General features: G+C 44.4%; 1 protein-coding gene across 1 annotated transcript in view; it reads right to left on the minus strand.

Moving 5' to 3' along the window:
• NETO1 (neuropilin and tolloid like 1) overlaps positions 1 to 18,405 on the minus strand; it is an 80,080-nt gene that overhangs the window by 9,487 nt on the left and 52,188 nt on the right. Inside the window, exons 5-7 of the mRNA XM_036245442.1 lie at positions 17,396 to 17,437; positions 17,156 to 17,283; positions 10,522 to 10,750 (exon numbers count right to left, since the gene is read on the minus strand). Coding sequence (XP_036101335.1) covers positions 10,522 to 10,750; positions 17,156 to 17,283; positions 17,396 to 17,437 — 399 coding nt within the window. The remainder of the gene's footprint in view (positions 1 to 10,521; positions 10,751 to 17,155; positions 17,284 to 17,395; positions 17,438 to 18,405) is intronic.

Genomic DNA, 18,405 nt, shown 5'->3' on the forward strand with positions numbered 1-18,405 from the left:
GAGTGCTCCAGAGCCCATCATTTTATTGCTGAAGACTTGAGAACAAAGCTTAGCGTTGTTTTAAGTACGTACAGCTTGCTGCTAAGTATCATTTTCAATAGTAGTATTCTGATTACAGGAAAAGGAAATACAGAAAATGCATATTTGGCCATCAGAAATAACCCCAAAATAAAAGTTTTGCTTTGTTCCTCCCAAAATGAATGGAAAAATCTTCCCTGCCATCTACTTTAAACTTAAAATGGCCCTCAGGCTACGCAATCAGAAGAAATGTCATTTTATTTGAAAAATGATGACCAGAGTCGAGGCTAGAAATAGATTCGTGCCATCTTCACTTCGACTCCTTTATCATCTTCTTTTTTTTTTTTTTTGGAAAAATCAATACCTGCCTCTAAAACTCTATGTTCCAATGTGACTTGGTAATCGGTCAAAATATCCACTATTATTTAGTAAGATATATTTTAATCTCTTTTTTTAATACAAGAAATTCTACTCACGATTTCGAATTAATACCACTCCCATTAGATTCTCCCTCCATATTTCTGCTAAAATTTCATTTTCCTGCTGTGGTAAAATGAGACATGGCGTTAAGAGAAACACCTTCACGTGAAAATGGTGTTCCGTAGCTAGAGACCATTTTCCTCCTGACGCAGAGCATGAACCGTATTATGATTTAACCATTGCTTCTTGAGTGCAATGACTTATTGCACATTTTATACTATGATTATGTCCACCTTGGGTCAACTTCACGATTTATTCATTGTGTGCAATTAGACGTGACTAGAATGGCAATAAGGAGAACGCTATTTCTCTCTGGGGTCTGCACTCTGACGATTCTTGGAGCTTGGACCAGGGGCTCAGGCTTTGTCTCCATGACTAATGACCACATATGTAGGGCAGCCGTCCGCTGAGACACACCCTTCTGTTAAAGGCACTGTATTGTTGACCCTGCCGACTCCCAAAAGGAGGACTCACAAGAACTCATGATTCGAGCCGAGCATAAATGGACCACCCTCCTCAGGCCTGTGATTCTGTGCGTTCAAAGGCTGACCGTTCAGAATAATCGTCTTCTAGCTCCGTAAAACGTGCCTATTTTCCGCGACAGATACAAAGTACAGCAGCTGTAAAGCCAGAATCAAAGAGGTGAATGTATTTTATACCCAGGAGTCCCACCAAAAGCAGCTGCCTTCACGCATGACCACAGGATCCCTGGTGGATCCCTGCTTTACAACGATAGTGTTTATCTCAAAAGTTCACTGAAAATTCTGCACACTTTTCTAAGGAACTCAATAAACAAACACAGCAGCCCAAATCATTTAAATGCAGATGATTGGTTCAGTCTAAAAAATACTACCTGAGGAAATTGACATTAAATTTTAATCATTCTATTGATCTGTACATCTACATGCATAGAGTTCTTTCAATGACTTAAGTGAGCAAGACAATGATAAATGTCCAACAAAAATTAACTTTGTATATTTAAGGTACTTTTGACAGGTATTTTCTTTAGGGTACATTGGGGCTCCGCGGATTCCATGAAATGTTTAGAAGGAAGCAAGGACTGGGGTCAGGGGGAGCCCCTGGCAATTTATACAAATTTGTTATTTGCCTTGGTTCTAAAGACTTATTATAGCCCTGGACAGTTTGGCTCAGCGGTTAGAGCGTCGGCCTGCGGTCTGGAGAGACCTGGGTTCGGTTCCCGCTAAGGGCACGTACCTTGGTTGCAGTTTGTCCCCGGCCCTGGTTGGTCGTGCGGGTGGCAGCCTCGATGTGTCCCTTTCACATCGATGTTTCTGTCTGTCTCTCCCTTCCTCTCTCTCCCTCCCACTCTATCTGTACAAAAAAATGGAAAAATATCCTCGGGTGAGGATAAAAAAAAAAAAAAGACTTATTATATTTGAAAGCAAGAAACTGCTAACTCTACAAGTTCCAACGTACAATAGACACAAGAGCAGCCAGCGTCTTCCGATGGGGACCTCTCTCCCGGGCACATTAGCTGAAGTCACAGCTGCCCTGAGATGTTTCCCCTTTTCTGGAAAAGGGTTTGAGGCTAGAAGGGGTGAAGGGCCAGAAAGTGGCGGACTTGACTGACTGATCCCAAAAGCATTCTCTTACACATTTCGTCATCCTATTGCAGATTTTCAGAAAATAATTTTGTCAAATGATTGATGTGTGATCTTGTTTCCGGAACTGTTTAACATTAACTTGAAAACTCCAAACACTTGTATACTTGCAAAAATTATATAGTCATATCTTTATGATGCATCCCCCTTTTGCAGCAAAATAGTTCATATTAATTAATTTTGATGTGAGAGTATTTATTGAGAACCAGGGTATGAAGACCACATGTGTTTAGATTGACCCTTTGCATTGTGTACCTTTGGTCTTCAAGTCAACTAGGTTATTTTGTAATAATTCTGGATGAAGAGTTTATCAGTCTAATAAAAACAAACACGCAAAACCAAAAGAGAAATACCACGTGTCCATGCCTCTGGTCCTGTTTGTCGGTTTCTTTGGTTCATGAGACTCCACACAGACGTGAGATCATACGGTACTTGTCTCTCTGACTGGTTTGTTTCGCTTAGCATGACAACGTGGAACACACTGACAGATCTCAGAGGTATGTTCTTAGCCAAAGAACATACATGTATGTATGCACAGCCCGTGGACACAGACAACAGTGTGGTGGAGGTGGCCAGGGTCGGGGGGTGAGCAGGGCATGCGTGGAGGGGGCCAAAGGAGGGGGACCATAGGGGACATCTGTTATAATGTCAATAGTAAAAAGAGAGAGAGAGAGAAATATGAAACCTATTATGGTGAGCTTCATAATGACTCCTAAAAGTGCCCGCCTCCCGATTCCCAGAACGTGTACATGTTACTTTATACCGCAAAGGGGACTCTGTGGATGTGATGTAGGGTTTCAAGGTGGGGAGATGACCCTAGATTATCCAGGTGGGGCCAACGCTGACATGGGGTCCTTGTCAGGGGAGGCAGCAGCTCCCGGGGACGGAAGTGATCCAGGAGGTAGAGAGAGCTGGGGAGTGACCACGCTGGCTTTGACGGAGGAGGAGATAGGGGCCCAGGTCCCCTAGGTCCTGGGACAAGCGAGAAATGCATCCTTCCCTGGAGCCTCCCGAGGGGAGCTGCCTGGTTGACCCCACGGTGTCAGCCCCGTGAAGCCCATGTCAAATAGTGAATTAGGGCTGCTTTCAGCACTAAATGTGTGGTCGTCAGTCACAGCAAGGACAGGAAACAGCTCTGCCGACTTCTACCCAGCAGCTGGCTTCCGGGGCAGTCAGACTTGCATCCGCCGGCCCCCTGAATGTGCAGCTACGCCGGGGACCCGCCCAGCCCACCACTGCGCAGGTGGAGAAGGACAGAGATGGGCAACATTTCTGCCTCTGATGTGGGACTGTAACCATTTTCAACTGGACACCCTGACCACCCTGGGTCACAATTCACTGTGAAATGTGTCAAGAGCGCTATTTTCTCATTCATTACACCATTTAAAATATCTGGGCTAATTCAAAGACTCACTCATGCCACCTGGGAGAGAAAAGGCTGGTGGTACCTCCAGTGTGGCACTTGTCATGCAGTACGTGAGCCGTCGACTCACTGTGTCTTGGAGATGCACGGTGGAGAAAGTCTAGTGTAGACGGTGGTGATTATCTCGTCTAAAAGGACAGGCCGTTAGATAGTGATATGGTCTCTTCAGCTGTTGACTTAATTGTCATCCCTTCCCCCCCAACAAACATCTTTATTATAGATGAGTCAAAATTATCCCAATATGAAAAATGGGTATTATTTTGTATTCTTAGATTTAATAAATTCTTCCAGAAAGTCTTATTAAAGTATATTTATTTGTCTAAAAATATTTATCAAAATAATAAATATGCATTGTAGAAAATTCAGATAATACTGGTAAGCAAAAAAAAACTAAATACCTAAAAATAATTACCATTAATATTTTAATTGCCTTGCCTTCCAGGCATATATATGTCCTATATACTAGACACTGCCTATTAATTATTTATTGCATGTTTACATGAGTATATTTATCATGCGTGCATGTTTGTTTGCTATTTGCTTTTAGAATTCTAATTTTTAACCTGGCTCAATGTCATGAAGTATCAATCTTCCCAATCATCTTAATAGTAAACCTATATACATAGGTTTCCAAAGTGATTTCACCAAAGCCATCCAAGCAACTTCCACTTTCTAAATGCTTCTGAACACCCACCACTAGTGAGTACACCAAGGGTAACTTTCTAGCTCAACAAATGGGGCCCTTTTTTTTTTCACCTACTTTAGAATTTGGATACATGGTGCTAAACTGCTCTTCAGAAAGCTTTTACTTCCCTGCCAGTGGGCATGTTTCTTCATTTTCATGCACCCTCTCCAAAAGTAGGTATTTCATTATAGCTATTTTCTAAAAAAAAAAAAAAAAAAAAAAAAACTGGTAGAAGAGAATAATGTCTTATTCCTACTGGATTTACATAGATTGTGCACCCCCAATACGTAGAGGTGATTGTTTCCGCTACCAAAGGCCACGTAGGCCTCCCTGTGAGTTCTTTTTCACTTTATTTGCCCTATTTTCTATCAGTATGCTTCTGTAACTTTTTCTTATTGTCTCATCCGAACATCCTTCTTTAAACCATCAGAATATTTACCCATGGTCTGTTCTGATGTGGCAAACTGTTCTCCAGCTCAGTTTCCCTTCTTAGTGTACCCTTGTCTGTATATTCATGAATATCTTAAATTTTGTCTGTGTGTGTACAGCGGTAGTTTCCTTTATTAGCACTGTTATATATCTACGTTAGGAAGGCGGGACAGAATGTGACACAATCCATAATTTTTCCAGCATATTTTCTGTATTGTTGATATTTAAATCTATACTATCTGTTATTTATGTGGCTGGATGACATATATAAGTAAATATTTTTTCATTAATACAGTGGTCTTGGTCTTTTTAAAATACACCAACTTAGCCCGGATGGTGTGGCTCAATGGAATGAACATCGTCCCATGGACTGACAGGTCCCGGTTCGATTCCCAGCCAGGGCACATGCCTGGGTTGTGGGCTTGATCCCCAGTAGGGGGCGTGCAGGAGGCAACTGCTCCATGTTTCTCTCTCACATCGATGTTTCCATCTCTCTCTCCCTTCCTGTCTTTCTAAAAAAATCAATAAAAATATATTTATAAATAAATAAAATACACCAACTCATAAGGGTAAGGCATGTAGATCTATAGAACATCCATTTTAATCTATGTTATAATTGGTAACACTGCTTCATCTATTATGTACTATTTTCTTTTCGTGGTTAAGTACATAGTACTGAACACAAGGACTTTTGGTCTTAGAATTTGTCACAGACTTGGAAACATGGTTGGTCTTGCTTTGTCTAGCACGAGACTAAATGTCATTGTTGCAAGTCGGTTATTATATTTTTAGTGCATCTTCTCAGAGTATCACTGAACTTTGTGCACGTTGCGTTAATTATCACATCATGATCTCTATACATTTTTCCCTTTAGGGTCCATCACGTGAGTTCATTGAGGTGACAGGACAGACAATGCTATATGTGTATTACAAAGTTCGGAATCTGCACTGTCCAGTGTGGACAAACTGTGTGCCCACGAGGCCGGCGGAAGGGCCAGTACTGTTCCAGAAAGGTCACAACACCGAGCTGTGAAATCATCATCGATCACCGGGCAGAAGAGTAGAGACTAATACAAGCAACTGAAGGAGACAAGAACTCTACAAGAAGAGAATTCGGATTCTTAGAAGACGGGTTCGAGCAGAGAATTTAGTAAGGTAAATGCCGAATTGTGTGGTGGGATGCAGAACTCAGTACCAGACGTAACTGCACATTTCCTGAGGTGACTCACCCTTGAACTTCACTGAATGATTGTGCCAGCACCTGAAGGGGAACAGCCATGCTACCCATCTGGTGCCAACAGGGCCTGGGTGCTTCGTGTACAGAAGGATCAAACAAATGGATGAGGAACACAAACAGCATCAAAGTAAAAACTCTGATGACTCTGTTAATAAAAGTGCAGTAGATACTCGACGTCAAGGTCAAGCTGATGTTGGGGTGAATATTTTTCTTATATTGCCTACAGCTATATCTTTTCACATCTCCTGAACTACCGAGTTCAGGAATAAAAAGACAGTAACAAATAGTGATATCGGAATTAATATCTTTTAAGTACTATATTAAGTAACATATAGAGATTGACATGAGGATTTATCCATCACATTAAATGAATGTTTTCGTTTTCTCCTGCTGATTAACAAAGTATTACAAACTTATTGGCTTAAAACAATGTTCATTTATTATCTCACAGTTATGTAGGTCAGAAGTCTGGGTTGGGTGAGTTCTCTCCTTAGGGTCTCAAATGGTCAAAATCAAGGAAGCATCAAAAGCAGAGAACTCGTTCAGGTCATTGGAAGAATTCACTCCCTTGGGGTTGTAGGACTGAGGTTCCTGCTTCCTCGCTGGCTGGCCAACTGGGGAACATTCTCAGCTCCAGGAGGCCACCCACCATTCTCCGCTAAATAGCCCTCTCTGTGACATGCCAATCTGAGGCCTTCCGGCAGGAAGGGGTATTGGCCATAGCTTAAAATTCTGACATCGTCTATCCTGATCTTTAGAACTTCCAAAAGTCCATAAAAATTATTACTAATACTTTTTGTGTATAGTTAGATCAAACAGGAAAGTCTCCTTTTTGATTAAAAATCAAGCGATTAGGGGTCTCAACGACTTATACAATTGCCCTTTTGCCATATAATGTAACATGATCATGGAGTAATATACCATGATACTCACCGACTTTCCTTGCACTAAAAGGGGGGGATACATATAAGACTTGTACACCAGGAGAGAAAATATTGGGGTCAGCACAAAACTCTGCCTATCGTAGTCCACCCATCGGTCCCCAATGCTTCATTTCCATCACAGGTGCAAAATACGTTCACCTCTTCTGAAGACTCACAAGAACGTCACCCCATTACAACATCAACTGAAAGTCCAAAATCTCATCTAATCTCACCAGCTCAAAGTCCAAATGTTCACCATCGCAATCATCTAAATATGGTGCAAAGGAGGCTCCTGAGGGCAGACCTTGAAGGATCATGACCTTCCATCCCTGGGGTACACTTTCTCCCCACATACGAACTCATGAAATCAAAGAGACAAGCTACCTCTCCAGCCAGTGTGGCTCAGTGGTTGAGCATCGACCGGTGCACCAAGAGGTCACCAGTCTGATGCCCAGTCAGGGCACATGCCCAGGTTGTGGGCCCGATCCCCAGTGGGGGGCATGCAGGAGGCGGCCAATCGATGTTTTCTCTCATTGATGTTTGTATCTCTCTCTTTCTCTCTCTTGAAAAATCAATAAGGAAAAAAAAACAAAGCAAAGAGACAAGCTACCTGCCTCAACACCCCCAACATACAGTGGTGGTACAGGCATAAAATAAATGATAGAGATTCTGGCTCTCACAGAAAAGGCAATGGAGAGTAACCAGGAGTCACTGGTCCAAAGCAAGTTTGAAATCCAGCAGCCAAACTTTTGGATTTTTCTTGACTGTGTTTCACGTCCCAGGACTTAAGCCTCTGTAGCGGTGGACTTTGCCCTCCTGGCTCTCGCTTCTGCTCTCTGAGTTAGCCCTTCTCTCTAGTGAAAGGTAACATGTTTACAGCTGAGTAGTTTTATCACTTGCTTTGCACCATTAAGACTTTGGGTTTCTGACAAACCATCTGTACCTGGTATTCACTGTCTCTTTCAGTCCAAGCTGACAGTGTTTCTGCTGGAATAATTTTCTCAAGAACTTTGTGGACCTGGTTTACAATTCACTTGGTTTCGCTCTCTTAGACAAAAGTCACACCCATAAATCTGTTTGAGATCGTCCTTTCTCTCTCCTTGCTCCTGCTGGGATGGTTAAAAGGCACTGGAAGGAGGCCTTCCAGTTTGATGGGGGTCTGTAAAGCATAACTTTGACCTCTTGAAAGGACTTTTCGGTTACTGACACTGCAATCTTTTGATGTTTCTGGTGGTTACGGAAAGGTTGTGTGTTTACAATGTTCAATAAATTTTACTAGTCACTTCAGAATATGTTTACAAATAAGTTATCTTTCTTAAAGAATACAAGTCAAATTTAATACTTAAAAATGTTGAGGTCTCTTTTGGGGTGCCCATATATATACCCATCTCCACTGGATACATATCAAAGCAAAACTACATAGGCCATGAGAAAGATTAAATTTGTTTCAGTAGAAGTTATTGTAAATTTACGAGATAATCACGGAGAATGTCATTGCAATACACATTATTCAAATGAGAGTGATCATCTACCCACTGTGTAGGAACATAAAAAGTTGGGTGCTTCCTTCCTCTGGAGGAAGAATACCCTGTTTCTTCTGGATGCGTCATTGAAAAACCCAACCACCTGAATGATTTCTGGAAATAGTAATAAGGTGCATGGAAACATTTACCTTTTACCTCTAATAGAAATATTTTGAAAAATATATGTACAGTATATCATTCACCATTTCTTATAGGAGAAAAAAATGTAAAGACTTATCGATCTTCATCAAACTCCGAGTTGGAAGGGACCTGAGAGAGTAGCCAGCCCTCCCATCATCCAACACAGACGCCCCCACACCGCCCCGGCCAGATGGAGCTCATTTCAACCGCATCAGCCCTGGATTCAGAGTCAATATCCTCTGTGGAAACACATTCAGTTCTAGAATGTCAAAACGCCTATTTTTTTTTTTTGGTCATACACTGGACTCAAATATTCCCTTCTAATTATGTTGAAAAGCATCAACCTTAACTCCCAGACAAGAAGGCACAACACCCAACACAAGCCCAAGATAGTTACTGCATTTTGAACCATTAAAAAAAAAAAAATCTCTAAGATAAACATTTCTAGCCCTTTCTCACGATTCCAGATGCGCCTGCCTCCTGGCCAGCCTCCTCCTCACCGATGGCACCCAGAAGGGAGCAGGCTCCGCACCGCGGCTTCCCACGGGCTGGCTCCGCTGACCACTCATTGCTCTTCCCTAATAGAAGCCGAGACGGCAAAAGATACGTTTTGTCAATTATTCAAAAAATAGCTTCAATGGAGTTTAATGAGATAAAACCTTAGGAAGCCCTAGGACTTCCTATACCAGGTTCTTCTAGGCTGTTGTTGTTTACTTGGTATTTGAAACAAGAATATATATATATATATAAATTGGTCTCTACTACATGGTATGGAGTGGCTTTGGAAAAAAATGCAGATGTTTGTGACATTTTTTAAAACTTGACATCATCTGAAATATTAGCTAAGCCTTCTAGCTTTGTCATTTAAATTAGATACTATTATCCAAGACTGAAAGGAATAGTGAATGAAGTATGCAGGAACCCCTTATCAAAGGCCGTCTGTGGGACATGATGGAGCCATCGCCAGAGACGTCACCAGAGGCGCGGTCTCGTAGCCTGAATGTCTTCGAGGAAATGACAAGATCTTGGTGGATTTCTGTCGGTGTGTTTGTTTGCCACACACCTTGCTGAAATCAAGAGGGACTACTTTTACCATTTTGACCAACTGCTGAAATGGAGACATAAAGGCCCACCTGCTGTTTCAGTCTGCGGTAGTGCCGCTGTTTCGCGCTCTCTCTGATGGCGTCAGGGCTCAGAAAGACCGCGTGACATTTCTGGGGACCTAGAAGTCTCCCACTGGGTCATTGGGGAGGAATTTAAGACCCAGACTGTTTGTTTACTGTATAAAAGAACTGTCTGAGCGAATTAGCATCTATGAACTGAGAACATACTGGCCGCTGTATGGGTGAGAAATTCCTGGAATTTCCAATATATCCAAAAGGTACAGCTTCAAACGACAAGGTGCCGATTTGTTAAAGGTGCGTTTCTCAGGATTACTCTCCACGTGCATCCCCATGTGAAACATAAGTTATTCCGAGGTCCTATAGAACACTCCAAACATGTACCTATTTATATGACTCATTACTCGTTACAACATAATTTCCTAAAATGGCTGAGCTTTGCGCTGGAGTCTGAGTATCGCCCACTGAGCCATTTTTAATATTTTCCGAAACTTTTTCTCCTTCTCAAGCATTTCTCCCTCTTGGCCTACCTTAAGGGAAACTCTGTAGGCACAGACTTGCTTGAAATCAATGCAAGTTACGCTCACTAATGAGAGCCCACCGAACATTTCTACCTGAGCTTTTAAGATTTGTCCCCAGATGTCACCAGACGCTGCCACGTCAGCCCTCTAAGCTTTGTGAGAGTCCAACCAAAGACAGAGGATCCACCGGATGGGGGGCTGTCTCAGCAAGGCCACGAGGCCTGGGCAGACAGCCGGCAGAATGTCACATGCAACCTGTCCTGTCCCTGGACCACAAGATGGAGAGGGGCTTCCCGAGCATAACGACTCCTCGGGGCGCACCTTGGTGCACAGACGGTGCACCGCAACCCCCGTGAGCGGGTGAGGCTGCACCCCAGCACCGCCCGCCCCAAGCTTACGGTCTTGGAAGGATGTGAAGAGGAGCTGGAAGCGGCTGTTCCGGCTGCCCTCGTCCGCCCACATGCGGATCACGCCCAGGCCGGTGCGCAGCATGACGTCGTTGGCCACCGTGCTGCAGAACTTGGCCTTCAGGTCCTCCACCGCGCTGCTGCCGTCATACACAGCCACGAAGTTCCTCTTGCACTCGTTGGAGTTCTGCATCTCGTAGTCCAAGAACCGCAAGTAGATCTGCAAGGCAGAACACATCCGACCGTGTCCCGAGTCGAAATAGGAAAGTCGTTCAGTAAGGCCCACAACTCCCTTTCCCTTTCTTAGACTCACAAGCCAGTCTTGATTGCAATCAATGTTATTATTTTCCCTGTGGATGGCAAGAGGAGAGGGCGGATGAGGAAGTTCAAGTTGTGTTGAACGGTTTTGTGTTTTTTTTTCCCCAAATGTTATTATCCTTTCTTTATATAAATTACCATTTTCCATGGCTGAGTATTTTTACCCAAATGATCCTGTTTCTCCTCGTAACTTATCTGGAATGAGCTATTCATTTTCATACTTAAAAACTGTTTTATTTGGATCAGCACAAACGTGTTACAGATACTTTGGGTGAATTCCTGTTCGAGTTCCATGGCTTCCACTTACTTCCCAAAGTGTGTGGACATGAATAATTTGTATCGACACCAAAGGGAAACTGAGGGTATCAAAAGGTCCCCTCTGACTTCGCTTTGTCGAATTTATTTCACTTAACTACACTGCTGCATCTTTGAGGCAAATTTATATATAATATATATACAACATATATATAAAATGGTAGGTGAGCTCTCTCTATATAGCTAACCTACAATTATTTTCACCATAATATAGAGATAAGTCATTTAGTTAAGTCCACATAGATACAAATTAAAGCAACATTTAGTGAGTAAAAGCTATTGTGCAATCTACTTTATAGGTGATTTTTAAAGACTCCCAACAACTCTATATAAAGTTCTTTTGTCATATTCAAATGAAAATACTCAAACGATGTACGTTGGAAGTTCGACATGAGGTCCCGCTAGCTCCTTGATGTATAATCTCGATAATCCTCCTACAGGGTCATGCGGCTTCACACACACTGTTATGATCGACAATTAAAATTTGACTCTGTTCCAAAGGGCATTAAAACTTACAAGCAATTAATTCAACCAGTGATAGACTTACAGAGTGACTTGCCCACTTATCCACTAGTTCAGCAGCCTCCCCACGACATAAATTCGACGTGAACTAAGCACTGGGCATTCTCTGCCAACCAACCTCTTCCCGAATTTTCAAGGTCTAGTTCAGAGGTTGGTCGGAAATTCTGTTTTCTTTACTGACTTTGTTTGTTAGGTGCCATTACATATTTGTTGGGCACCTCTGTGCCAATGTTTCCAGTGCTATACGTAATGATACTTACACAGAACAAAGGACATTTTTATTATTTTTATGCAATAAACCTCAGAACAACATACTTATATAACTGTGACATAAAAGCAAAAGACAGTGTGTTGCAGAATTATAAGGAACACTTTGTCAACGCCATCTTAAAATGAAAAAAGAAAACAAAACAAGGTTTGGAAAAACTAGGTAACTTTCTGAAAGTGATGCCGACCCCTGAGAAAGGTACTGAACTCCGCTCGTCCAGACGGTTTGCTCCCTGGGGCCACTACACGGCCTCAGGGCATGTTTTATAAATTCTCACAGACTTACATTTCATCAAGGAAGCTAAAATCTTAAAGCAAACAGGCTACAACAAAATTAAAAAGTAAGCCAAGCCACCCCCATGCCCTAAAGGGGCAAGCGACGATGTTGACGATGGCGACATAAACGAGGTTCATGGAGGGTAAGTGTGTCCCTCTGAAATCAAGGGCGGTCTTCAGTGTTCTCCAGAGATGAAGAGATTTTAGAGAAGAATGGTGTGCAGTCAGCAAGGCTGTGTTTTCCCACGTGACGGTTTTAGAGCGTGTCCTATTTTCCCTAGAAGGTGACTGACTTGCGTTCTTACAGGAACGTCAGTGACCAAGGTCTAAGCACCTAAGCACCTTCTATAGTTAAAGGCCATTCTTATTAGATGGGGGGGGGGGTGAACTATTACAGTCACTGGATTTTATTATTTACTGCTGAAGGACTCAATTACCTTTTTAACGTATTTTTCCATCATTCAAGAAAATGCCAGTGGTCTTTCGCTCCCCTGGGTGAGGGCCATCCCTGCCAGGTCGTTAGCCTTCCCACACGCGCTCCAGCGGAATCACAGAGAAATCCTCCCTGCTCTGTGATGGACATAACAGTCCAGCGTCTCACAGCTCGTACACGTCGTCTCCTGGGGGAGGGGCCGCACGGCGCTGTGTTCTGTCCGGGGAGCCAACCACAGGAAGCTCCCGAGGGAAGGAGAACATGATCAAAGAATCGCACACACTCCAGTGAGCTAGTCCGATCCCAAGCTCCTCTCGGCGAGTCATTCCGGTGCATTCTTCACGGGACTCGATGGAGTTCGAGCTGCCACGGGGGTTTACCAGACGGGACTCAGGAAGCTTCGGTACATACCGCACTTTTCTAGTCTGCCGTCCCCTCCCACGAGGGCCAGCAGGTAAATCTAGCTAACGGTTCCCTAAGTGACACAGTTACACATCCAGTACTGACCATTCAACCCGGTCCCTCCCTTCCCGTCACACTGAGGTACAGAAAACAGACTATTTGGGGCGGTTGTTAAGACGTGCCTGAACACTTCTCTCCATGAGAAAGACAAATTAAATTCGCCACAGTCTGCGAAACCCTGCCCATGTTTTCAAACCCCCACCGCAATCAAGAAAGCACCTTCTGAATCCGTGCAGCCAGGGTGGGTGCGGTGGCTCTTTGACTTGGGGCCTGGCAGGCGAGGCCTTAGCCCTGCAGGCAGGACACCCCGTGAATTTGGAGGAGAGCAGCATCCAGAACGGAACCAGAACACCAGCCTCTTTTCTGGAATGCTGAGAAACACACACTCTGCAACAAATCCTGGTACAACAACATCAAAATGCTTTTTTGACCCCCACCGACGAACACCAAACATTTAAAAAGTTCATCTGGGTGGCTCTCCAAAATACAATAGTGCAAAACTGAGCTATCACTGCAGAACAGAGTTGAACTATGACATTTTAATGGGTAGTAACCCCAGTTATAGTTTTCATTTTGTTCAGCCAATTTTTATTTCTCTTTTTCAAGATAATAAGGGCAAACTCAATCTTCAGAACCCTAAAACTTATCCTCGTGATCAATTACAGTTACTACCCTGTGTCTATTGAATTAGTTTGCTCCTTGCTCTATAACAAATTACCACAAATCGAGCAGCTTGACACAACACCCATTTATCATCTCTGGAGGCTGGACTTTGGTCTCAGTAAGCGAGTGTACACAAGGCAGAAAACCCAGGTCTCTGACCCTGTTTTCTTGATTGTCTACGGGGATCACTTTTAGCTCCCAGAAAACTCTGATTTTTAAAAATCTCATCTGATTACATTAGGCTCACCTGGATAAACTGTCTTTTAATTAACTCAGAGTGAACCACTTGGGAACCTTAATTGCATCAGCAAAATCCCTTTTGCCAGGAATTTAACATCATCAAGTGTGTGATATTTTATCTTGTTCACAGTCTTAGGGACTGGGCTGGAAATCTTTGGGATCATCTTTAAGATTCTGCCCACAACAATTAATTTCACGGTATAATTAACTTGAATACAACATTGCTATGAAACATTGTATTGTATCTGTCAGGTTTTCTGTTGACTTTAGTCTTAATTGTATTCTAAAGAATTTTTAAAATAAGGCACAACATATTCAAAATTAATTTGGAGTTTTAAATGATGGGCAATTATTCAAAGCTAGAGTTTTATTCTCCCAGGACCTAAAGTTGTTAAATTATCTCCAGTTGTACATTTTTATGTCTTTGACTAATCCCTTCCTAACTGATCACATTTCACAGTTCCCCCAAATAGTGTGGCTTTGTGGACTAGACTGGGAGTCAGAAGGTGACAGCCCTGTTCAGCACCATCAGTGGCTCACCAAATACTTGGGCGGTCATTACAGACTCCTCAAGTTTTGGTCTTGAAAGGAGTTTAATATTATCTGTGCCAAAAATGTACTTGACTTTTTAATCATTATACAAAATCCCTGCCAGACTCTACTACACTCCTCCTAAGGGACCTCATTTGATCTTTGGGCCGCTCCATTATCCAAAGGAAAAACAAAAAGCATCTCTATATTGAATGCAAAGCTCCATCCCCCCCGTTTCAAGCATGCAAACACGCTGCAGTATTTAAACCCAGCAGATTAGCCTTCTCTTCTTATTCCTGCCATACGACAGTCCTTCAGATCTTTGAAGAGGGCTACCACGTCCATTTCTCTAGATAGACATCTGCTCATTTTCTCCATGGTTTTAACTGAATGACAGACATTTTGCTTGGCACGGATAACTAAGTCCAAACTTTATGAAATTAACGTTCAAGCAGTTACCATAATTTGATCATCCAGCATTTGTCTCTGGATCAGACCCAGAACGAGACAACATGATACCCATCCAGTATCCTTGCTCTAGAGTCTGTATGAATCCCAAAAAGTTGCTTACAACGGCCCTTTCTGACTTCCCATCGTTAACCCATATAAAACTTCATTATCCTGACTCAGCTGTCAAGTGAACCAGTGAGTATCGGATTTCCAAAGTTCTCCCTGACTGGCATTTCAAATTCTAAGAAACGGGATTAATCACACTCGGATTAAAAGTGACCCTCTGCATTACTAGTCTCACCCAAAGCAGACACCAGATATTGTCGTTTCTACTTGTCAAAAGGCTGAGCAGCAATACACACTCAACATAAATGGTAACAGAACCCAAATAAGCAATGTGTTTCAATCACCGGTTATTCAAATACTCCCTGGGGGCCAGTTCACCTTCCACCTGCGCGGTGACGGTCTCCTCTCCTAAGCTGCTGGGGCCGCCACACCAATAGGAAGGCCCGTAGGCAGTCATCTCTGGCGCCTACTTTCCTCCGGTTACTCAGAGCTACTTGCTGGCCTCTAACCTTTAACCGAACAGACAAAGCCTGTCACAACTGAGCCATCTTTGTGTGGCTCTGCAGGTGGCCTCCGCTTTGGGTCACGGACGTCAGCGTCTGCAGCAGATGGTACCGCGGCATTGTTGTCCTGGGGCCTTTCAAAGGGCAGCCTCTCCACCCGCTGGGAGGACGCGGCCTGTGTCTGCCGTCCCTTAAATCCCTCTCTGTGACGATAGCAGTGACAAAGAGGCTGGCTGTGATGATAACGCTGGGCTCATGTGTCCAGTGGAGAAGACGGCTTTTGAAAGTCTCTCATTCATAGAGTGTAAGAGAAATGCAGAGTGTTTGCCTGTGAAACCAGAGATGGAGTCAAAGGGCGGAGCAAAGAGCAACCCGCCCCTTCGGAAGGGGAGCTGAGCTGCTGGGAACCCATAGCCCTTGTTTGTTCTGTTTGAAGGAGGACCCACTGCCTTTCTTCGCGGTTAATTTTTTTCAAGGATTTGGTCAGATGCAAGGTGCCAGCACGTGGCACAGCTGGAACGTGGGCCGTGGTCTCTGATCTCCGTACCGGAGTTCGGGGAATGGGTGCCACACTCCAAGCTCTGTGCAGACCCCAGAGACACAGCCGGGGGGGCCACGCGAAGAAGCGTGAGTGTATTTCCTGAAACACCAGCTGGCTCCCAGGTGACTGGCTTCCCCTTGTCCTGAATGTCCAGCCACCAGATTCTGCGGCACCTGTCGGGGTTACCGTCACAGACCCCCTCCTCTGTCCAGAACCACAAGCATCACCAGGGTTGCTACCCGGGCTTCCTCGGGGGCCTCTGCTTACGGCGTAAACCCTGCTGTCCTTGCCTCGCAGGGGACACTGTCTTCCAGAACACAGGTCTGATCACGGCACTTTCCTGGGCACACGCCTGCAGGTGTCCCTGGTGCTCAACCAGGTCCTGTCCACACGGGCCCCATCCCTCACACAGCTGTTTTACCTGCTGGAGACACGTAGTTTTGTAAGCCCTGGACCACTTCTTCCCTCGACGTGATTTCAGGTTGAAAAGCGTGACTGTAGTTACACTTAGAACCGTCACTATGAACAAGGTTTCAGTCCACCTTCCAGAGGGGTGGCACTACAGTAGTCTCCTGCTCAGGTTATCAAATGACCTTTGGCAACATCTCGGCGTTAGTTATGCCGTGAAAGTTACACTGGACAGGGGCAGACAAGTTGCATTTCAAAACCCAAAATAGCCCTGGCCTGTTTGGTTCAGTGGTTAGAGCATCGGCCTCGCACAGAAGGGTCTTGGGTTCGATTCCTGGTCAAGGACACGTAGCTGGGTTGCAGGTTTACCCCGGCCCCAGTAGGTCAGGGCACGTGCAGGAGGCAACCAACCAATCGATGTGTCTCTCTCACATCGACTCTCCCTCCCTCCCTCCCTCGGACTCTCTCTGAAGATCAATGGGAAAAATATCCTCGGACAGGATGAACAGGAACAGACAGACAGAATGACAGCTGTGGCGGAAGTCGGAAACGCGGTGAGCACGCTGGCTAGCGCTGTGCGGGCTGCGACCCGAGCCAACTGCCGAGCCTGGGCGTGACCGTTAGACTGACCTTGGACCGCGGAGGTGCCCGGATGTACCACTTGCAATCGACGGCCTCCCCGGCGGCAGCTCTGCCCTCCTTCACAATCTGCACGGACTCCACGATGCCTTCGGGGCCGCCCAGCTCGAACTCACACGCTGAACAACGAGATGCCAAACACAGGGATGGAGCTTGAGTAATAAACCAAGAGTATATTTCAGAGCAGAAAACAAGGGCCTCGGAACACGATTAAATAGCTGTTTTACCGACCTGGTAACGGTTTCAAAACGCCAAGGTCCTTAAAGTCAGGATCTTAAAAATTGAGAAAAAGACAATTAGTCGTATTCGGTATTTATTACTTACAAGGATGCTGAGTAATATACCATTAAAAGATGCGGGAATCTGCCTAAATACCCACATTAGGGGATAATTAAATGCTTAAATCAAAACCGCGTGATCACGTTAAGACTGAAATGTTAATTTACGTAACATGTTGCTATTACGACAGAGTTTTTATCAAGACAAAATAAGCCATTTTAAAAAACCATCCAATGTCATTCTTCCCTCTAATCATCAAATAAGAATCATCAAATAAGAACGTTAATTATCTTTAACTCCACAGATGGACAATAGATGTTTTTGTAATATACCCGTAGATAATTCAAGGTTTGGGTAAACGTCCATCTACTCTAGATACAACGATTTCATCTGATTTAACTATTCAACTATTTCAGTCTGTGAATCGTCGAAACAGTTTTCAACTGAAACGTAGAAGCGGAGAGTGAAGATGTCAGACCCAAGGCTGCTGCCCCCTGGTGGCGCACAGCCTTCTTGCCATGGGGTCTTTCCCTAACTTTCCGCACCCTGCGGCTTTGCAGACCCCCAGGGTTCTTCTGTGTCTGCTCCGTACGCACTGGGCTGCTTCCTCGCAGCCCCAGCAGGCCAGGCGTCTGTCCATCATCTCTGCACATCCATGTCGGGGTCGCTTGATCTGCCAGGAGCCTCAGAGGGGCCGACTTGTTCGAAGCCCCAAATGCTGATCTCCCGTGAAATCGGTTTCCTGGAACCGATTTTGAGATAGCCTGCGTGGTACGAAGGCCAGCCCACTGGAGGGCTGCTGCGACTTTCCCTCAGTAATAACAGAGGCCAAGCAGGTGACGTTTTCCGGGCTCATGCATGTCATGTTCACACAGGACCCTCTGGGATCACGTGCAGTGACCTTGTGATGAGCAGAATGGGGACCTGGAGAGGCAGGAGTCCTCACCTGTACCACTGGGCTC

Source organism: Molossus molossus, unplaced genomic scaffold, assembly GCF_014108415.1.
Source record: "Molossus molossus isolate mMolMol1 unplaced genomic scaffold, mMolMol1.p scaffold_m16_p_6, whole genome shotgun sequence".
In the NCBI taxonomy this organism is placed as follows: Eukaryota; Metazoa; Chordata; class Mammalia; order Chiroptera; family Molossidae; genus Molossus; species Molossus molossus.